Consider the following 23,906-nt stretch of genomic DNA (forward strand, 5'->3'; position numbering starts at 1 on the left):
CTACCCTAACTATTATAATAAAATTACATTAAACTATATTAAACTATTAATTAACCTACCCTAACTATTATAATAAAATGACATTAAACTATATTAAATTAATAATTAACCTACCCTAACTATTATAATAAAATTACATTAAACTATATTAAATTAATAATTAATCTACCCTAACTTTTATACAAAAATTACATTAAACTACAAATTAAATTAACTATATTATATATTTAAACACCTAACCCTACTCAAATAATTTAAATCTACACTAAAAAATTACTGTTACAAATAACTAACTAAGTTACAAAAAATAACAAACACTAAGTTACACAAAAAATAAACACTAAGTTACAAAAATAAAAAAGAAATTATCAAAACTTTAAACTAATTACACCTAATCTAAGGGCCCTATGAAAATAAAAAGCCCCCCCCCCCCCAAAATAAAAAACCCTAACCTACAATAAACTACAAATAGCCCTTAAAAGGGCCTTTTGGGGGGCATTGCCCCAAAGAAATCAGCTCTTTTACCTGTAAAAAAAAATACAACCAACCCCCCCAATAGTAAAACCCACCACCCACACAACCAACCCCCCAAATAAAAATCTAACTAAAAAAACCTAAGCTCCCCATTGCCCTTTTGCAGGCCCAAGTCCTAATCTAAAACTAAAACCCACCCAATACACCCTTAAAAAATCCTAACACTAACCCCATGAAGATTCACTTACCGGGAGACGTCTTCATCCAAGTCGGGCGAAGTGGTCCTCCAGACGGGCAGAAGTCTTCATCCAAGCGGGGCAGAAGTGGACCTCCAGACGGGCAGAAGTCTTCATCCAGACGGCATCTTCTATCTTCATCCTTCCAGCGGAGCGGGTCCATCTTCAAGACATCCGACGCGGAGCATCCTCTTCCAACGAGGTCTTCTTGCTGAATGAATATCACTTTAAGTGACGTCATCCAAGATGGCGACCCTTCGATTCTGATCAGCCAATCGGAATTAAGGTAGAAAAAACTTCAATCCTATTGGCTGATCCAATCAGCCAGTAGGATTGAGCTTGCATTCTATTGGCTGATTGGAACAGCCAATAGAATGCCAGCTCAATCCTATTGGCTGATGCAATCAGCCAATAGGATTTTTTCTACCTTAAAGGGACAGTGCACAATAGAATTTTTATTGTTTTAAAAGATAAATAATCCCTTTATTACCCATTCCCCAGTTTTGCATAACCAACACAGTTATATTAATATAGTTTTTACCTCTGTGATTACCTTGTATCTAAGAACCTTCTTCCAGCCCCCTGATCACGTGACTGTGACTGTGTTTATTATGTATTGTCTTGCATTTAGCATTGTGTTGTGCTAAATCTTAAATAACTTACTGTGCCTGAACACAGTGTTTTCTATATGGCCCATGTGTACTTTCTGTCTCTTTGTGTTGAAAAGAGATTTAAATTAGCATATGAGCCTACCTAGGTTTAGTTTAAACTAAGAATACCAAGAGAAAAAAGCAAACTTGATGATAAAAGTAAATTGGAAAGTTGGTTAAAATTACATGTCCTATCTGAATAATGAAAGTTTAATTTTGACTAGACTGTCCCTTTAATTCCCATTGGCTGATAGAATTCTATCAGCCAATCGGAATCGAGGGGACACCATCTTGGATGACGTCACTTAAAGTGATATTCATTCAGCAAGAAGACGTCGTTGGAAGAGGATTCTCCACGTCGGATGTCTTGAAGATGGACCCGCTCTGCGCCGGAAGGATGAAGATAGAAGGTGCCGTCTGAATGAAGACTTCTGCCCGTCTGAAGGACCACTTCTGCCCGTCTGGAGAACCACTTCTGCCGGCTTCGTTGAGGACATGTTGCCGCTTGGATGAAGACGTCTCCCGGTAAGTGAATCTTCATGGGGTTAGTGTTAGGTTTTTTTAAGGGTGTATTGGGTGGGTTTATTTTTAAGCTTAGGGCTTTGGGCCTGCAAAAGTGCTAACTGTCCATTTAAGGGCAATGCCCATCCAAATGCCCTTTTCAGGGCAATGGGGAGCTTAGGTTTTTTTAGTTAGTAATTTATTTGGGGGGTTGGTTGTGTGGGTGGTGGGTTTTACTGTTGGGGGGGTTGTTTGTATTTTTTTTCTAGGTAAAAGAGCTGATTTCTTTGGGGCAATGCCCCGCAAAAGGCCCTTTTAAGGGCTATTGATAGTTTAGTTTAGGCAAGGTTTTTTTTTTATTTTGAGGGGGCTTTTTTATTTTGATAGGGCTATTAGATTAGGTGTAATTAGTTTAAATATCTGTAATTTGTTTTTTATTTTCTGTAATTTACTGTTTTTTTTTTTGTACTTTAGCCAATTTAATTTATTTAATTGTTAATTTATTTAATTGTAGTGTAGTGTTAGGTGTTATTGTAACTTAAGTTAGGTTTTATTTTACAGGTAAGTTTGTATTTATTTTAGCTAGGTAGTTATTAAATAGTTAATAACTATTTAATAACTATTGTACCTAGTTAAAATAAATACAAACTTGCCTGTAAAATAAAACTAAACCCTAAGCTAGCTGCAATGTAACTATTAGTTATATTGTAGCTAGCTTAGGGTTTATTTTACAGGTAAGTATTTAGTTTTATATAGGAATAATTTAGGTAATGATAGTAATTTTATTTAGATTTATTTAAATTATATTTAAGTTAGGGGGTGTTAGGGTTAGGGTGAGACTTAGGTTTAGGGGTTAATAAATGTAGTTATAGTGGCGGCGGCGGCGGTGTAGTGGGCTGCCAAGATCTGGAAGTCGCAGTCCATTGCAACATTCTAACAGTCAACAGCTTTTTTGGGGGCGGCAGATTAGGGGTTAATAAATGTAATGTAGGTTGCGGTGGTGTAGTGGGCGGCAGATTAGGGGTTAATACCATAATGTAGGTGGCGGTGGGCTCCGGGAGTGGCAGTTTAGGGGTTAATAAGTTTATTTTGTTGTGGCGGGGTCCGGAAGCGGCGGTTTAGGGGTTAATAAGTTTATTTCATTGCGGCGGGGTCCTGGAGTGGCGATTTAGGGGTAAAAAAGTATAGTATAGTGGCGGTGTTTAGTGACAGTATACCAGTAAAGCTGGGAAAAAGTCGAAGAGCAGCGAGATCGATGACTGTTACTTAACAACAGTCCGCTGCTCATCGCCCCGTACTTGGTGCGCTGCTTTTTGACAGCTTTTTTGGTAACTTTGGAGAGCGTATTCAGGTCAGCGGCAGCGATGTTAGGCGATCTTAGGCGAGCATATTGGTGCCGTCGAATGCAAGTAAGTTGATGGCTTGATAAATAGTCCCCATTGTGTTAACAAAATATCCATTGTTTGGCTTCAGCAGATTTGATAAAACAACAAACTGCAAATTAGGGACCTATTTGTGTCAGGGTTAGGCTTGTGAAGCATGCCATGTGCTCTTTCAGTTACAGGACTAAAAAAATCCATAATTTTCAGCCTTAAATTACAGGAAAATAGTACAAATAATAATGAGTGAAAAGTATATTACAAAGTTGTTTTACTATGCATAATTTAAGTATTTTATGTTGCAATCTCAAAGTGCTTACTACCCTATAAGTGCATCATGCAGACTTTTGACTCTGTTGACATTAGTTGCTTGATCAGTGCAGGAGCTCATGTATATCTTTCCCTGAGCCTGAGATTACTTTGATTCATTGAGTCACATCAGTTGGCTACACTTACTAGCTACATTTGTCAGTACAACAGGTTTACTGTGGTATAAGAGGTTTTGTAATGAGTAAACAGCATCAGTGCTAATTTTGACAACTTCTGGTAAACACAGCTGATTTCTTATCAGGTCCTCCAGCAATCCCAGACATGAAAGGCTAACCATCCTAATGGCATTTGTCCTAAGAATCTGCACTTCCCCACAGTGTAAATAAAGCACAGGGACAACCCCTGCTCCACTTGTTGAACTTGACTGCTTCACTGTTAGAATGTTGCAATGGACTGTGGCTTCCAGATCTTGGCTATTCATGCATTATATTACTATATCAATATACTTAGCCTTCACTACCATATTATATAACAGCCAGATGATAAGTTGGCTTCACAAATAACTGTAAGAAAAAATAACATTAACCGTAAAGAAATAATATAATATGTAAAGGGTGTGTATAATTTAGGAGTGAATGTTTTTATTTTGTATAAGTATATAAATAAATATAAATAATGGAAAATAAAACTCAGTGAATCTGATATAAGCAAATAATTCACATTAAACATATAATGCTACTGTTATTAACATTTGTTACACAAACTGCTAACAAATGGGGTCAGATTACAAGTGGATCGGTATTTAATGCTCCCGCTTGCACCAGCTCCACTAGAACTAAGCTTTTTGCGCGCATCTGGTAGCGCTCGTATTACAAGTTGAAAGTAAAAAGGTTTGCTTGTGCGCTAACCCGATGCACGTAAAAAGCTGGTTAGAATATTGCCATTGCATTAACGTATTCCCCCATAGACGTCAATTGAGCAAAAGAAGTGGGGGGGAAAACAACCTACTCACACACAAACCCGAGCACATATTTTAAGTGCACTAACATTCCAAAGTTCTTCACATAGCAGAATATGTTCTATTTATTCCTATATATATATACCTTCTGTGTCCATTCCATATCCTTTAGATTGTAAGCTTGAGAGCCTTTCTACCTGCAGGCCACTTTGTGTTTAAAGTGAACTACTACTGATTGTGCTCAAGGGCAGGGCATTTCTCTCCTTTTGTATATCTGAATTATCGCACCTACAACTGTTATTTACCCCTACTGTACTTGTTTGTGTATTACTGTATCCCTGTAATGTTTTTTATTCTTTGTATAGTGCTGCGTAATCTGCTGGCGCTTTATAAATAAATGATAATAATAATAATAATATATATATATATGGTATTTTGGTACAATATATATCTATACCTCTCTCTCTCTCTCTCTCTCTCTCTCTCTCTCTCTCTCTCTCTCTCTATATATATATATATATATATATATATATATAGGTATAGATATGTACAGCTATAAATAAGAATATCTATTTATAAATACATAGAACATATTCTGCTATGTGCAGAACATTGGAATGTGAAATATTTACAGTAAATACAGTATAACACTTTATTAAAAATTAATATAGCATAAATATGATTTTACATGCTTTTCTCTACTTAACCGCGAAGGGCTCCAATGCACTTCTATATATGTCTATATATGTATATATATGTATTTATATGTGCAAATATGTCTATAAATACACATATACACAAATAAATACAATGTGCACACATATAAGCTCTAAGGAAGCGCTATCCCGACGCGAGTTACCTTCAACTGCACTCAAGCGAATGCATTAAATTTTAACTTGTAATACAAGCGCTACATCCAAACAGCCGCAATAAACCCCTTTATGCTCACACGTTACTGTTAGCACGCCACTCGGAATCTTGCCCAAAGTGTTTTAGAAGAGATGTGTATTCTCCTGATCATATCTAGGTATGCTTTTACAGAAAGGAGGTACATTTCAATAGAAGATACCAAGTTATGATATGATAATAGAAATAAACTGGGAAGTTTTTTTTTTTTTAATGGTACACATGTCTGAATCAAGAATCTTTAAGATAATTTTGCTCTGCATTTTTAGTAGCCATACCTTGTAGGGTTCCTAATGTATATCCTGTAGAAATAAATACTCACTGCACACAATAATAAAAGTTTGACTTGTGTGAAATAAATATATACACTTTCTTTTTGAAAAATATATATCTGGCAACCCCACTGATTTTCCTTTTCTTTACCTAAGGATTCCGAGAAAGTGCCTATGCCTACGCCATCGCTGCAGCAGGTGTGGTCCATGCGGTATCCAATGCCTGCTCCATGGGTAAATTGAAGCCATGTGGCTGTGATGAGAAGCGCCGGGGAGACGAGGAGGCCTTCCGCGCTAAACTGCATAGGCTTCAGCTAGAAGCAATGAATCGTGGCAAGGGCATGGTGCATGGTGTGATGGAACACCTTCCTGCAGATGCCCCTGGCCCTCAGGACTCATGGGAATGGGGAGGCTGTAGTCCAGATGTGGAATATGGAGAACGTTTCTCTAAAGAATTCTTGGACTCAAGGGAGTTGTATAGGGATATACATGCTCGAATGAGGCTGCACAACAACAGAGTTGGCCGTCAGGTGAGTTTGTTGTTCTAGTTATACTCAATAATTTACTCATGTCATTCTGGGAATCTCACCTTTCCAAATTGTTATTAGTACATCATGGATTCTTTATATTTACTTTGACTTTGTTTTAGTAATGCTCTGGGTTTTTGCACTTCCACATGTAGACATGTTATACTCTGCAGCTGGTATAACAAATCATTGCTAACAACAAATTCACAATTACATTTTCACGATTCAGATGGAACATGGGATTTAAAGGGAATTTACAATTTACTTCCATTATCAAATTGTGCGCAGTGTTTTACGTGCACATTTTCTAAGGCAGCAGCTACTACTGAGCATGAACAAAGTTCAGTATCGCATGATACAGGCCTATTGCATTGTATTTTTATTATACACTTTTTGGTTATGTAATTATACTGTATTTATTGTCCCTTTAAGGGAAAACAAAGTTTATAGTAGAATGTCCCTTTAATATCATTTGTTCAAAATAATAGATAACAAATTCATAACAACAAAGGGTTATCTAAATACATCCTCAACGTCTACCAACAGTCCTAGTTTTAGAATAATCCTTGCCAAGCATACTTTGTTCTATTTTTTTTTTTTTTTAACGGGAACAATCTCAAAATCAGGGCCATTGGTAACTATGAGTACTGTAATTGGGCATCTCTGGCATAAAGAAAAGCAAAACACTAAAGAAAATGAATGTCAGAATTGCAAAACTTGGGTCCATCTATGTACAAATATACACGTTATCTCATGTGTGTGTGATCTCCCTGTACCTGCACTTTGTGCTATGTGTGCAACGTCTCTGCAAGGTCAGCTAATTTCTAGGATGTCTAATCACCTTCTTGTGATCTGTACCCAAGGCTAACAGTAACTTCTAAATGGCATATTATACCAAATATGCACATCCCAAGCATGTTACAAACCAAATATGCACATCCCAAGCATGTTACAAACCAAATATGCACATCCCAAGCATGTTACAAACCAAATATGCACATCCCAAGCATGTTACAAACCAAATATTCACATCCCAAGCATGTCACAAACCAAATATGCACATCCCAAACATGTTACAAACCAAATATGCACATCCCAAGCATGTTACAAACCAAATATGCACATCCCAAGCATGTTACAAACCAAATATGCACATCCCAAACATGTTACAAACCAAATATGCACATCCCAAGCATGTTACAAACCAAATATGCACATCCCAAGCATGTTACAAACCAAATATGCACATCCCAAGCATGTTACAAACCAAATATGCACATCCCAAGCATGTTACAAACCAAAGGATTTGCATATATGAATGGAGGACACAAAATGAGCAAAAACACTGACTTACATACAATGACAAATTTACAAAATGTTTAAAGGAACATAGAACACAAAATTATTTTTTTATTATCCAGATGAAGGTGCAGATTTGGCACTGTGATTTTTCTCTGAATAAAGCATACATCTGCTTTAAACACTATATTGTAGTATTGTTTGCAACTATGTTTGTAGCAATTTTATACATATATTGCTCAAGAGTCTGTGCACACCCTGAGCATACCTAAATATGTTCTCATGGAAAGCGTCTATGTATCAACAAACCATGCCCTTTAAAGGGAGAGTCTACTCCAGAATTATTATTGTTTAAAAAGGTAGATAATACCTTTATTACCCATTCCCCAGTTTTGCATAACTAACGCGGTTATATTAATATAATTTTTACCTCTGTGATGACCTTATATCTAAGCCTCTGAGACTGCCCGCTTATTTCAGTTCTTTTGGCAGACTTGCATTTTAGACAATCGCTGTTTACTCATAAATAATTCCAGGGTTGTGAGCATAATGTAACCTATATGGAACACATGAACTAGCACTGTATATATATATGTATTTAGACTCATATGCTAATTTCTTTAGACCGCTGCTTCATAACTGCTGTTTCTGGCGAGTCTGAAGACTCGCCAGAAACATGGGCCCACAAGCTCCGTACAGAGCTTGATAAATGGGCCTCTATGAGACAAGGAAATAAAACATTGCACTGACGATATTTCTGCTGTTTTGCAATACATTTACTTACTAGTTAGGATTGACACCTCAGGCATGTTTTCCTGGACACTTATGAGTTATACATGCTGCAAGGTGTGCAGGTCGGAACATGAATTTCAACCCTGGACAGAACACAAATAGTGACACTGAACAGCACTATTCATGTTCCTCTCTGCACACCCTGCAGCATGTATAACTTATAAGTGTCCAGGAAAACATGGCTGAGGTGGCAACCCTATTACTAGGTGAGTGTGATTTTGAATGTATTTACCTCCATTGTTTAGAAGAGAATTCAGACTTGCTACTGAAGTAGACAAGACTAACCACTGTCATTTAGCTCAACTATCAATGTTTTACAGTTTCTTATCTGATTTCCCCTGATCTGGTCAACTTGCCCTCTTCCCTTCACAGGACTGTAACATGATTTCCACAGTAGCGGTTCATTGCTAACATGTTTGTCACTGTCAGCAGCCAATCTGGAGGGGGCAAGCTCTGTACCCAGACAGGCTTATTTGTGTATATGAATTAGCTGTTTTTTTATTTTAAACCACAGCCTATTACAATGGGTTGCAGACAATATCAGATCTCATTTTGTTATCACTTGCTTCCTTATCTTATATCTGTTTGTAAATCAAAGCTCAATACTTCAAGAGAACAATGGAAAATTTACTTTTTATTACTTAACTAGTTCCTGCCGTTAGGACGTTCCATGCCGTCCTAACTGCACTGAACTTTAGCGCCGTTAGGATAGAATTAAATGTCATAGCCGTTTGGCTGTTCTGAAGCCATATCAGCTTGATAAATGGGAAAATAGGCACTCCCCCTTACCTGATCCCATCATTGAAATCACGCGATCGTGATGTAGACACATTACGCAATGTAGACAAGTTAGTCCCGGCGAGAAAGGGTTAACTATCCTGCACCGCACTTCTTCTGCTGGCTATGTTTACTTAGGCTTGTCAAAAGCATAGACTCCAATATAGAAACTTTCAGTGTAGGTTGGGATTCCACTGGCTAAATCAGCTATTTCAAATATCAAAATAAGAGTAAACGAGCTACTTGTAAACTATTTAATACACTCAAGCAGGTAAAATGGATAATTGAGAATAATTTAAAGGGGAGAACATTTCTGGATAAACTTTCCCTTTAAATAAGGATATTTGTAAAACATGAATATAATTCACACCATGCTTTGAAAACAGCAGCCCCTGCCCCCATTACTGTTATTTAATAGGCTTCAGTTCTCTGTTGCAGCCAAAGGGTTAAAAACTAAGTGGCTGTGGTCACCCATAACACGCACAAAGAGAGTATAAAGCAGATGAAACAGCAGGTGCTCATCCCCTTAAAAAGGGTGTTATGCAGCATAAGCTGTTATTATGAGGGCCAGTGTTTGATTAAGTGATTTGCCTCCACCTGTTCGTGTGAACATCTTCAGCTTTGTGGAATCAAATGCGTAAAAGACTTGTTGTGTCTGTGAGTCGATGCACTTGGTTTTTATCTGATCCTGACCCTTCTAAAGCTCAGCCGGTGTTAGAGGGTGGATTATTGTCACCTTCACATCTTCTGAGCAGTCAGCGCTCGCCCTGTCCTGTTGGGACAGTGAATGGGGAGGGGGCTGACTGAAGCCTCTGATCTTATTGTGTCAGAACTACAGGAGCAGCTCTCGCACATTAGATCTCCAGTGCTGTGTTTGATGTTAATGATTCTCATCTGTAATTATCTGAACCACCTGTACAAGCTACTGTTATAAATCACTGAATGGCCTCTCCTTCACAGCTGCAGGGCCTAGCACGCATTGTAATGCATAATGTTACAGCTCCGCTCCCTGAGCTATGGGGTTAAGTGAATAGCTGCAAAATTGTAGAGAGGTAACAGGTTACGGGAAACTGTATATGAACCTTACTGGAAATCGCCTCTCTGTACTGTAACACTTCTCAGACATCATTATTATCATTTATTTGTAGGGGCTCATAATAACACTGGTTTGTGGTAAACCCCCCAGAGATGCATAATATAGGGTCCTGCTGCAGACATCTTACAATCTAAAGGTATTATTTGTATATACATTTCTCTCACAGACTAGTTACTGAACTAACCATCCTGTGCTTGTTATCCAAAACGTATCTTCCTAAATACGTGTCCGTGTAAAATGTGTTCTCCGGCTCTTCCAAGGACACAAATGTTTAATATTGGATCCATTTTAAGAAGGTTATTTTAGATGCTGTATATCATAACATAGGTAGCATGAGCTATTGTATATCTAATTTGCATATCTTACCCAGAATCCTCTTCTTCGCTTTGGTAACAATGTATATGGAGTACTTCTGGGGCAAGGCAAGCAAGGATACTTGCCTTGATGTGCTAATTGCCTATACAATAATTCTCAATAATTCTAGGGCTCATAACATAGGTAGCAAAGGGATTTTTGTCAGACCAAATAAAAAAGGTTTTATGAATTATTTCTAGGAATGTTAAAGGAACATGTACACCAAAGTAACATTTTCATAGTTCAGACAAAATGACCTCTTTATGGACACAATATAGTATAAACTGGCTGTATAACAATGTAACAGTTTTTGTAAAGAAATATATATTCTTGGTAGAAATTGGAAAGTCTACTGTCAATTGCAATGACTAGCATTTTTTAAGTTATTTTAACCCCTTGCGTCATTCGGACGTAGATGTAGTACAAAGCCCATCGTACCGCATAATGTAGCTCTACGTCCAGCATGCTGGAAGCCCCAGTAGTTTTAGTTGTCAAGTGCCAACCAAGACATGCTGATTGTGGGCTTTCAACACCTGCCTTCATATGGTAAGGGAGCACGATGGGCGATGGTGATGGGTGATGGTGAGGAATGTGAGTGGGGGGCGGGGCAAGCTCTTTGGGAAGGATCAGGGAGGTGGGAGGGTAGTCCCTTCATAGCAATACCATTACCGTTACCAACTAACTAATTAACCCCTTCACTACCGGGAGTGTGGTACGGAGCTGCAATTAGCAACCTTCGAATTACCAAAAACCAATGGCAAAGCCATGCATGTCTGCTATTGCTGCACAAAGGGGATCCAAGAGAAGCTTTTACAATAATTTGTGTCATGATTCTGCAAGCAGTATCTAAATAATTTCAGTGGAAAACCCAAAGTTTGTGAAGAAGATACCATTTTTTTTTAATATGATCGCATCTGGCGGTGAAATGGTGGCATGAAATATAACAAAATGGGCCTTGATCAATATCTTGGGTTGTCTATATAAAATATATATATATATATATACATATATAGTTTTAACAAGTAAATAAAAAAAACAAGGCTCTATTTCTGTTTAAACGGAGTGATAGCAAAAATGCTAAAAATTCTTCAGTATTTTTGGCAAGTTTTTCTTTGAAATTCCTGATAGTGAAAGGGTTAAGAACTCAAAAAGACCTCAGACCTGCCCTCTTCCCTCTAAGCCAGATCTTCACAGGACTGTAACATGATTACTACAGCAGGGGTTTTAGTGCTAACATGTTTGTCACTGTCAGCAGCTGATCTGGAGGTGACAAGCTCTATACCCAGACTGCACAATTTGCTGCTATATTAAAAGATAAAAGGGACATAAAATTGCAAAATTAAAATGTTCTTATGTGCTCACTGTTGCTTGCATATAACTGGGTTTAAGTCCTGCAAATATGTTAAACACATAGATAAAGTTAGCCACAGATTAGCAATGCACTATTGGTACTTAGATGGAACACATCTGGTAAGTGGCATATATTTCTAGTCACCAATCATCAGCTAGCTTCTAATAGTGCGCTATTCCTAAGTCTATCTAGGGGCTAGATTTACTTTCCCTGCAGGTGGACAGGTTTGCAAGTAGTGAACCCATCTGCCTGCAATCGGCGATGTTGCATTGCACAGTGAAATGTAACATTGAACAAGAGGATTCTTGTGCAAAGCTGCTGCCTGCAGTGTTAATTTTGACGGCAAATTTCAATTTAGTCTTAGTTTTAGTCTTTTGACTAAAATGCCATTTTAGTTTTAGTCGTATTTTAGTCATCTGAATTAATTTAGTTTTAGTCCAGTTTTAGTCGATTAAATCTCCAGTAGATTTTAGTCAACTAAAATCTAAGGGGTTTAGTTAAAGTGTAAGCATTTCTCTATAATTTGCAAACTGATTATATACTCCAGGAGTAAACATAACACCTGTTAATATTTATGGTATTAAGGTTTAAACATGCAATACAGACACAGATTTAACTGTTGTGATATGTAACATCTTTATTAAAATTAAAATTAAATAAAACCAAGTTTCATAAACAAACAGAAGTGCAACTTTAAAATATATTAAAAAAAAAACTGTAAACTGTATTGGCTGTATTGAACAAATTACCCATAATAAAAACTTTAACAGTTCTCTGTTACTAATTAAAACAAGTATCAAGTAACTCAACACAACAAAAAGTTTCTGCGGCTAGCACAGGCACAGCATAACTTAAACCCATATTTGTGGGTTATGCTTATTTCTATAGGAAGAATCAATTCATTGTTCACAGATTCGAAGAAGGTTCGGCAACGATATTAGCACTGCTCAAAAACTTCAAAACTAACTATATACTCCTGGAGTAAAGGTTTATTAACCTGTTTTTATTTATGGTATTAAGGTTTGAACATGCAATACAGATTTAACAGATTTAACTGTTGTGGTATATAACATGTCTATTTATCTTAAAATTTAATAAAATTAAGTTTCGTAAATTTTACAACTTGCATAAAATGTTTTTGTCAGCAAATTTTGATTTAGTTTTAGTCATAGTCTTTTGACTAAAATGTCATTTTAGTTTTAGTTGTATTTTACTCATCAGAATTTCTTTAGTTTTATAGTCATTTTAGTCTAGTTTTAGTCGACGAAATTTACACTTTACAATTGCGCTAGAGCTGGGAATGTCAATCATGAGGAATATGCATGTCCGCTGCACATCGATAAATGCTGCCAGCATACTCTGTCGGCATTTATCATTGCGCCAGCAGTTCTTGTGAACTGCTGGTGCAATACCGCCCCCTGCAGATTCGCGGCCAATAGGCCACTAGCAGGGGGTGTCAATCAACCAGAGCAGACGGACAGGTTATGGAGAAGCAGTTTTGATAAATTGACATTATGTTCATTTATAAAAAGTTTTTTTTCACTTTCATGTCCCTTTAATTTTGATTTTAATGTCGCTTTGAAACTTGAACAGTTTTGGTTTTACAAATTTAAATGGAGATAATGTAATCTGCATAGGACTGATAGCACAGAGATGTCTAGAAATGCTGGACTTGTGATAATCTTATTTTCAAATGGGTTTAGAAAAATCAAAAAATCAAAACTAAGAAATAGACTTTTTTCATAATATTCCCAGGGGTTTTCACACCACCATGGAAGCAAAATGTATGCAGTTAATGCAAGGTGGCTGATTAAAGAGTTAAAGTTTCATACGTTAAATTTGTGTATTTGAGCAATATTTCTAACTTTATTCAACCAAGAAACCATCATGTTTAATAACGTGATCCAAGCATGTACAGCAATTTACATTTTGACAGCTGAAATATACTGTTCAAAACAGGCAAAATATGTCAGTCTATGGGGCCTATTTAACAAAGGTCTGTTGGAACTGATCTGACATTGCGGATCAGGTCCGACAGACCTCGCTGAATACGGAGAGCAATACGCTCTCCGCATTCAGCATTGCACCAGCAGCTCTTGTGAACTGCTTGTGCAAAGCCGCCCCCTGCAGATTCGCGGCGGCTAGCAGGGGGTGTCAATCAACACGATCGTATTCGATCGGGTTGAATTGCGGCGATCTCTGTCCGCCTCCTCAGAGCAGGCAGACAGGTTATGGAGCAGTGATCTTTAGACCGCTGCTTCATAACTGGTGTTTTTGGCGAATCTGCAGGCTCGCCAGAAACACGGGCCCTCAAGCTCCATCCAGAGCTTGATAAATGGGCCCCTATAAATGCTGTTGAAATGGGTACATCCCAAACACTGAAACACTAATGCAAAATATTGAAGTTTACATTGTTTTACATTACCCAGAATAAAGACGGGAAAAAATACAGAATAGCACTCACGTCATAGGTGAGCACATATATTAATGGTTGTGAAACCCAAAATATTTATTTCATGATTCAGATAGAGCAGGCATTTTTAAAACAACTTTCTAATTTACTTCTTTTATCAATTGTTTTTAATTCTCTTGGTTTCTTTTGTTGGAAAGCATGGACTTAAGCTTAGGAGCCTGCACTATATGTCAGCAGTTTTGCAAGAATGTTATCCATTTGCAAGAGCACTAGATGACAGCACTATTTCCTGCCATGTAGTCCTCCAGATGCCTACCTAGGTATCTCTTCAACTCAGGATATTATGGTAACAAAGTAAATTTGATAATAGAAGTAAATTGGAAACTTTTTAAAATGGTTTGCTCTGCCTGAATCACAAAAAAAGAACATTTTGGGGTTTCATATCCATTTAAGACAATTGTGTTGCAACATTATTTATAGCAATGTTGTACATAGTTACAATTTGAAACACTATACTGCCATAGACTACTATAGACATGTGCACTCTCCTTAGCAACTATGAGCCTACCTAGGTATAGGGGGCGATTTATTAAGCTGAGGCGGACAGGGGCGCACATACGCCTCTGGCGGGCTGAATTCCCCTGGTGGAATTCAGCATTGTACACAAGCACTATTTTGCGCTTGCTTGCAATCCCGCCCCCTGCCCGCGCACAGCCAATCACACGCAAGCAGGAGCTGTCAATCTCCCCGGTCGGACTATACCGGGGAGATTGAAATTTGCCACTTTAGAGGTGGCGAAAGGTTAGGAAAGCAGTGGTCCGATGCTTGTTAAATACGGACTGCAGGTTCTCTTGTGAGAACCCGCAGTCGTATGGGGTCGAAAGGCTTGCGAAGCCTTTGATAAATCGACCCCTTAGTCTACAACAAAGAATACCAATTGAACAAAGCAAATTTGATACAAGTAAATTGGAAAGTTTAAAATTGCATGCTCTATCTGTATCATGAAGGTTTAATTTTGACATTTCTGTCCCGGTAATACTTCCAACAGTTAATAGTTACCCTATATTATGCATATTTTGTAAGACATAATACAGTGTATCAGCTGTAATCTTGTGTGCAAATAATTAAAGGAATAGAAAAGTCAAAAGTGAAATGTACACATATTGCAAAATGCTTCTATTTAAAATGAAATGTGTCTATTTCCACTAGCCAAAATGTTTATAGTAAAAGTTATCACAGTTTTTCAGTGGCATATGCACATATGCTGTGAGGGCCCGTGCACCAATATTTAAACACCACACCATCTCCGAGGGTCAGTGGTAGCTTGTATGACACAAATTAGGTCTTTATGAGCACAGTACACACCAACACCCACTGACTGATCTTGAATACTGGTGTACTGGTCCTCACAGCAGATGTGCATATCCTGCTAAAAAACTGATAACTTTTACTAGAAAACATTTTGGCTAATGGAAATATATTGCAAAAGTGCTTCCATTTAAAATTGAAATGCACCATGCATAGTTCAATTTTGACCTTTCTACAATATATTCACAGATTTAGTGATGCAATAATGCAATAGCCTAGGTGCTGTTGCACTTATATGTCTCACTATCTGGAGGTAACAAAAGTCATTTGCATTAAAGGAATTCACATTAAAGTGAAGGATCTAATTTGTTTCTCTTTCTAATTGTCCATAACAATGGAGATAATTGAGGGTATATAGTATTCAAATATATATATATAATCCAGGAATAAATACCTCGCACTTGGTTTTTCAAAGTCATGACTTTTTTATCATCACATCGTGGTGTACATCCAACGTTTCGGTCCTCCCAGGTGGAGGTCCGAAACGTTGGATGTACACCACGATGTGATGATAATAAAGTTGTGACTTTGAAAAACCGGGTACAAGGTATTTATTCCTGGATTGTATTTGAGATACTCAGCACCGGTAATTCTAAAAATTCTTCAGTATTTTTGGCAAGTTTTTCTTTGAAATTCCTGATAGTGAAAGGGTTAAGAACTCAAAAAGACCTCAGACCTGCCCTCTTCCCTCTAAGCCAGATCTTCACAGGACTGTAACATGATTACTACAGCAGGGGTTTTAGTGCTAACATGTTTGTCACTGTCAGCAGCTGATCTGGAGGTGACAAGCTCTATACCCAGACTGCACAATTTGCTGCTATATTAAAAGATAAAAGGGACATAAAATTGCAAAATTAAAATGTTCTTATGTGCTCACTGTTGCTTGCATATAACTGGGTTTAAGTCCTGCAAATATGTTAAACACATAGATAAAGTTAGCCACAGATTAGCAATGCACTATTGGTACTTAGATGGAACACATCTGGTAAGTGGCATATATTTCTAGTCACCAATCATCAGCTAGCTTCTAATAGTGCGCTATTCCTAAGTCTATCTAGGGGCTAGATTTACTTTCCCTGCAGGTGGACAGGTTTGCAAGTAGTGAACCCATCTGCCTGCAATCGGCGATGTTGCATTGCACAGTGAAATGTAACATTGAACAAGAGGATTCTTGTGCAAAGCTGCTGCCTGCAGTGTTAATTTTGACGGCAAATTTCAATTTAGTCTTAGTTTTAGTCTTTTGACTAAAATGCCATTTTAGTTTTAGTCGTATTTTAGTCATCTGAATTAATTTAGTTTTAGTCCAGTTTTAGTCGATTAAATCTCCAGTAGATTTTAGTCAACTAAAATCTAAGGGGTTTAGTTAAAGTGTAAGCATTTCTCTATAATTTGCAAACTGATTATATACTCCAGGAGTAAACATAACACCTGTTAATATTTATGGTATTAAGGTTTAAACATGCAATACAGACACAGATTTAACTGTTGTGATATGTAACATCTTTATTAAAATTAAAATTAAATAAAACCAAGTTTCATAAACAAACAGAAGTGCAGCTTTAAAATATATTAAAAAAAAAACTGTAAACTGTATTGGCTGTATTGAACAAATTACCCATAATAAAAACTTTAACAGTTCTCTGTTACTAATTAAAACAAGTATCAAGTAACTCAACACAACAAAAAGTTTCTGCGGCTAGCACAGGCACAGCATAACTTAAACCCATATTTGTGGGTTATGCTTATTTCTATAGGAAGAATCAATTCATTGTTCACAGATTCGAAGAAGGTTCGGCAACGATATTAGCACTGCTCAAAAACTTCAAAACTAACTATATACTCCTGGAGTAAAGGTTTATTAACCTGTTTTTATTTATGGTATTAAGGTTTGAACATGCAATACAGATTTAACAGATTTAACTGTTGTGGTATATAACATGTCTATTTATCTTAAAATTTAATAAAATTAAGTTTCGTAAATTTTACAACTTGCATAAAATGTTTTTGTCAGCAAATTTTGATTTAGTTTTAGTCATAGTCTTTTGACTAAAATGTCATTTTAGTTTTAGTTGTATTTTACTCATCAGAATTTCTTTAGTTTTATAGTCATTTTAGTCTAGTTTTAGTCGACGAAATTTACACTTTACAATTGCGCTAGAGCTGGGAATGTCAATCATGAGGAATATGCATGTCCGCTGCACATCGATAAATGCTGCCAGCATACTCTGTCGGCATTTATCATTGCGCCAGCAGTTCTTGTGAACTGCTGGTGCAATACCGCCCCCTGCAGATTCGCGGCCAATAGGCCACTAGCAGGGGGTGTCAATCAACCAGAGCAGACGGACAGGTTATGGAGAAGCAGTTTTGATAAATTGACATTATGTTCATTTATAAAAAGTTTTTTTTCACTTTCATGTCCCTTTAATTTTGATTTTAATGTCGCTTTGAAACTTGAACAGTTTTGGTTTTACAAATTTAAATGGAGATAATGTAATCTGCATAGGACTGATAGCACAGAGATGTCTAGAAATGCTGGACTTGTGATAATCTTATTTTCAAATGGGTTTAGAAAAATCAAAAAATCAAAACTAAGAAATAGACTTTTTTCATAATATTCCCAGGGGTTTTCACACCACCATGGAAGCAAAATGTATGCAGTTAATGCAAGGTGGCTGATTAAAGAGTTAAAGTTTCATACGTTAAATTTGTGTATTTGAGCAATATTTCTAACTTTATTCAACCAAGAAACCATCATGTTTAATAACGTGATCCAAGCATGTACAGCAATTTACATTTTGACAGCTGAAATATACTGTTCAAAACAGGCAAAATATGTCAGTCTATGGGGCCTATTTAACAAAGGTCTGTTGGAACTGATCTGACATTGCGGATCAGGTCCGACAGACCTCGCTGAATACGGAGAGCAATACGCTCTCCGCATTCAGCATTGCACCAGCAGCTCTTGTGAACTGCTTGTGCAAAGCCGCCCCCTGCAGATTCGCGGCGGCTAGCAGGGGGTGTCAATCAACACGATCGTATTCGATCGGGTTGAATTGCGGCGATCTCTGTCCGCCTCCTCAGAGCAGGCAGACAGGTTATGGAGCAGTGATCTTTAGACCGCTGCTTCATAACTGGTGTTTTTGGCGAATCTGCAGGCTCGCCAGAAACACGGGCCCTCAAGCTCCATCCAGAGCTTGATAAATGGGCCCCTATAAATGCTGTTGAAATGGGTACATCCCAAACACTGAAACACTAATGCAAAATATTGAAGTTTACATTGTTTTACATTACCCAGAATAAAGACGGGAAAAAATACAGAATAGCACTCACGTCATAGGTGAGCACATATATTAATGGTTGTGAAACCCAAAATATTTATTTCATGATTCAGATAGAGCAGGCATTTTTAAAACAACTTTCTAATTTACTTCTTTTATCAATTGTTTTTAATTCTCTTGGTTTCTTTTGTTGGAAAGCATGGACTTAAGCTTAGGAGCCTGCACTATATGTCAGCAGTTTTGCAAGAATGTTATCCATTTGCAAGAGCACTAGATGGCAGCACTATTTCCTGCCATGTAGTCCTCCAGATGCCTACCTAGGTATCTCTTCAACTCAGGATATTATGGTAACAAAGTAAATTTGATAATAGAAGTAAATTGGAAACTTTTTAAAATGGTTTGCTCTGCCTGAATCACAAAAAAAGAACATTTTGGGGTTTCATATCCATTTAAGACAATTGTGTTGCAACATTATTTATAGCAATGTTATACATAGTTACAATTTGAAACACTATACTGCCATAGACTACTATAGACATGTGCACTCTCCTTAGCAACTATGAGCCTACCTAGGTATAGGGGGCGATTTATTAAGCTGAGGCGGACAGGGGCGCACATACGCCTCTGGCGGGCTGAATTCCCCTGGTGGAATTCAGCATTGTACACAAGCACTATTTTGCGCTTGCTTGCAATCCCGCCCCCTGCCCGCGCACAGCCAATCACACGCAAGCAGGAGCTGTCAATCTCCCCGGTCGGACTATACCGGGGAGATTGAAATTTGCCACTTTAGAGGTGGCGAAAGGTTAGGAAAGCAGTGGTCCGATGCTTGTTAAATACGGACTGCAGGTTCTCTTGTGAGAACCCGCAGTCGTATGGGGTCGAAAGGCTTGCGAAGCCTTTGATAAATCGACCCCTTAGTCTACAACAAAGAATACCAATTGAACAAAGCAAATTTGATACAAGTAAATTGGAAAGTTTAAAATTGCATGCTCTATCTGTATCATGAAGGTTTAATTTTGACATTTCTGTCCCGGTAATACTTCCAACAGTTAATAGTTACCCTATATTATGCATATTTTGTAAGACATAATACAGTGTATCAGCTGTAATCTTGTGTGCAAATAATTAAAGGAATAGAAAAGTCAAAAGTGAAATGTACACATATTGCAAAATGCTTCTATTTAAAATGAAATGTGTCTATTTCCACTAGCCAAAATGTTTATAGTAAAAGTTATCACAGTTTTTCAGTGGCATATGCACATATGCTGTGAGGGCCCGTGCACCAATATTTAAACACCACACCATCTCCGAGGGTCAGTGGTAGCTTGTATGACACAAATTAGGTCTTTATGAGCACAGTACACACCAACACCCACTGACTGAGCTTGAATACTGGTGTACTGGTCCTCACAGCAGATGTGCATATCCTGCTAAAAAACTGATAACTTTTACTAGAAAACATTTTGGCTAATGGAAATATATTGCAAAAGTGCTTCCATTTAAAATTGAAATGCACCATGCATAGTTCAATTTTGACCTTTCTACAATATATTCACAGATTTAGTGATGCAATAATGCAATAGCCTAGGTGCTGTTGCACTTATATGTCTCACTATCTGGAGGTAACAAAAGTCATTTGCATTAAAGGAATTCACATTAAAGTGAAGGATCTAATTTGTTTCTCTTTCTAATTGTCCATAACAATGGAGATAATTGAGGGTATATAGTATTCAAATATATATATATAATCCAGGAATAAATACCTCGCACTTGGTTTTTCAAAGTCATGACTTTTTTATCATCACATCGTGGTGTACATCCAACGTTTCGGACCTCCACCTGGGAGGACCGAAACGTTGGATGTACACCACGATGTGATGATAATAAAGTTGTGACTTTGAAAAACCGGGTACAAGGTATTTATTCCTGGATTGTATTTGAGATACTCAGCACCGGTAATTCTAAAAATTCTTCAGTATTTTTGGCAAGTTTTTCTTTGAAATTCCTGATAGTGAAAGGGTTAAGAACTCAAAAAGACCTCAGACCTGCCCTCTTCCCTCTAAGCCAGATCTTCACAGGACTGTAACATGATTACTACAGCAGGGGTTTTAGTGCTAACATGTTTGTCACTGTCAGCAGCTGATCTGGAGGTGACAAGCTCTATACCCAGACTGCACAATTTGCTGCTATATTAAAAGATAAAAGGGACATAAAATTGCAAAATTAAAATGTTCTTATGTGCTCACTGTTGCTTGCATATAACTGGGTTTAAGTCCTGCAAATATGTTAAACACATAGATAAAGTTAGCCACAGATTAGCAATGCACTATTGGTACTTAGATGGAACACATCTGGTAAGTGGCATATATTTCTAGTCACCAATCATCAGCTAGCTTCTAATAGTGCGCTATTCCTAAGTCTATCTAGGGGCTAGATTTACTTTCCCTGCAGGTGGACAGGTTTGCAAGTAGTGAACCCATCTGCCTGCAATCGGCGATGTTGCATTGCACAGTGAAATGTAACATTGAACAAGAGGATTCTTGTGCAAAGCTGCTGCCTGCAGTGTTAATTTTGACGGCAAATTTCAATTTAGTCTTAGTTTTAGTCTTTTGACTAAAATGCCATTTTAGTTTTAGTCGTATTTTAGTCATCTGAATTAATTTAGTTTTAGTCCAGTTTTAGTCGATTAAATCTCCAGTAGATTTTAGTCAACTAAAATCTAAGGGGTTTAGTTAAAGTGTAAGCATTTCTCTATAATTTGCAAACTGATTATATACTCCAGGAGTAAACATAACACCTGTTAATATTTATGGTATTAAGGTTTAAACATGCAATACAGACACAGATTTAACTGTTGTGATATGTAACATCTTTATTAAAATTAAAATTAAATAAAACCAAGTTTCATAAACAAACAGAAGTGCAACTTTAAAATATATTTAAAAAAAAACTGTAAACTGTATTGGCTGTATTGAACAAATTACCCATAATAAAAACTTTAACAGTTCTCTGTTACTAATTAAAACAAGTATCAAGTAACTCAACACAACAAAAAGTTTCTGCGGCTAGCACAGGCACAGCATAACTTAAACCCATATTTGTGGGTTATGCTTATTTCTATAGGAAGAATCAATTCATTGTTCACAGATTCGAAGAAGGTTCGGCAACGATATTAGCACTGCTCAAAAACTTCAAAACTAACTATATACTCCTGGAGTAAAGGTTTATTAACCTGTTTTTATTTATGGTATTAAGGTTTGAACATGCAATACAGATTTAACAGATTTAACTGTTGTGGTATATAACATGTCTATTTATCTTAAAATTTAATAAAATTAAGTTTCGTAAATTTTACAACTTGCATAAAATGTTTTTGTCAGCAAATTTTGATTTAGTTTTAGTCATAGTCTTTTGACTAAAATGTCATTTTAGTTTTAGTTGTATTTTACTCATCAGAATTTCTTTAGTTTTATAGTCATTTTAGTCTAGTTTTAGTCGACGAAATTTACACTTTACAATTGCGCTAGAGCTGGGAATGTCAATCATGAGGAATATGCATGTCCGCTGCACATCGATAAATGCTGCCAGCATACTCTGTCGGCATTTATCATTGCGCCAGCAGTTCTTGTGAACTGCTGGTGCAATACCGCCCCCTGCAGATTCGCGGCCAATAGGCCACTAGCAGGGGGTGTCAATCAACCAGAGCAGACGGACAGGTTATGGAGAAGCAGTTTTGATAAATTGACATTATGTTCATTTATAAAAAGTTTTTTTTCACTTTCATGTCCCTTTAATTTTGATTTTAATGTCGCTTTGAAACTTGAACAGTTTTGGTTTTACAAATTTAAATGGAGATAATGTAATCTGCATAGGACTGATAGCACAGAGATGTCTAGAAATGCTGGACTTGTGATAATCTTATTTTCAAATGGGTTTAGAAAAATCAAAAAATCAAAACTAAGAAATAGACTTTTTTCATAATATTCCCAGGGGTTTTCACACCACCATGGAAGCAAAATGTATGCAGTTAATGCAAGGTGGCTGATTAAAGAGTTAAAGTTTCATACGTTAAATTTGTGTATTTGAGCAATATTTCTAACTTTATTCAACCAAGAAACCATCATGTTTAATAACGTGATCCAAGCATGTACAGCAATTTACATTTTGACAGCTGAAATATACTGTTCAAAACAGGCAAAATATGTCAGTCTATGGGGCCTATTTAACAAAGGTCTGTTGGAACTGATCTGACATTGCGGATCAGGTCCGACAGACCTCGCTGAATACGGAGAGCAATACGCTCTCCGCATTCAGCATTGCACCAGCAGCTCTTGTGAACTGCTTGTGCAAAGCCGCCCCCTGCAGATTCGCGGCGGCTAGCAGGGGGTGTCAATCAACACGATCGTATTCGATCGGGTTGAATTGCGGCGATCTCTGTCCGCCTCCTCAGAGCAGGCAGACAGGTTATGGAGCAGTGATCTTTAGACCGCTGCTTCATAACTGGTGTTTTTGGCGAATCTGCAGGCTCGCCAGAAACACGGGCCCTCAAGCTCCATCCAGAGCTTGATAAATGGGCCCCTATAAATGCTGTTGAAATGGGTACATCCCAAACACTGAAACACTAATGCAAAATATTGAAGTTTACATTGTTTTACATTACCCAGAATAAAGACGGGAAAAAATACAGAATAGCACTCACGTCATAGGTGAGCACATATATTAATGGTTGTGAAACCCAAAATATTTATTTCATGATTCAGATAGAGCAGGCATTTTTAAAACAACTTTCTAATTTACTTCTTTTATCAATTGTTTTTAATTCTCTTGGTTTCTTTTGTTGGAAAGCATGGACTTAAGCTTAGGAGCCTGCACTATATGTCAGCAGTTTTGCAAGAATGTTATCCATTTGCAAGAGCACTAGATGGCAGCACTATTTCCTGCCATGTAGTCCTCCAGATGCCTACCTAGGTATCTCTTCAACTCAGGATATTATGGTAACAAAGTA

At 37.2% G+C, this 23,906-nt stretch overlaps 1 protein-coding gene across 1 annotated transcript in view; it reads left to right on the top strand.

Moving 5' to 3' along the window:
* The window catches only part of WNT10A (Wnt family member 10A), a 99,500-nt gene that overhangs the window by 55,225 nt on the left and 20,369 nt on the right, over positions 1 to 23,906 (top strand). The window contains exon 3 of the mRNA XM_053698150.1: positions 5,803 to 6,176. Coding sequence (XP_053554125.1) covers positions 5,803 to 6,176 — 374 coding nt within the window. The remainder of the gene's footprint in view (positions 1 to 5,802; positions 6,177 to 23,906) is intronic.

Source organism: Bombina bombina, chromosome 1, assembly GCF_027579735.1.
Source record: "Bombina bombina isolate aBomBom1 chromosome 1, aBomBom1.pri, whole genome shotgun sequence".
NCBI classification, from domain to species: Eukaryota; Metazoa; Chordata; class Amphibia; order Anura; family Bombinatoridae; genus Bombina; species Bombina bombina.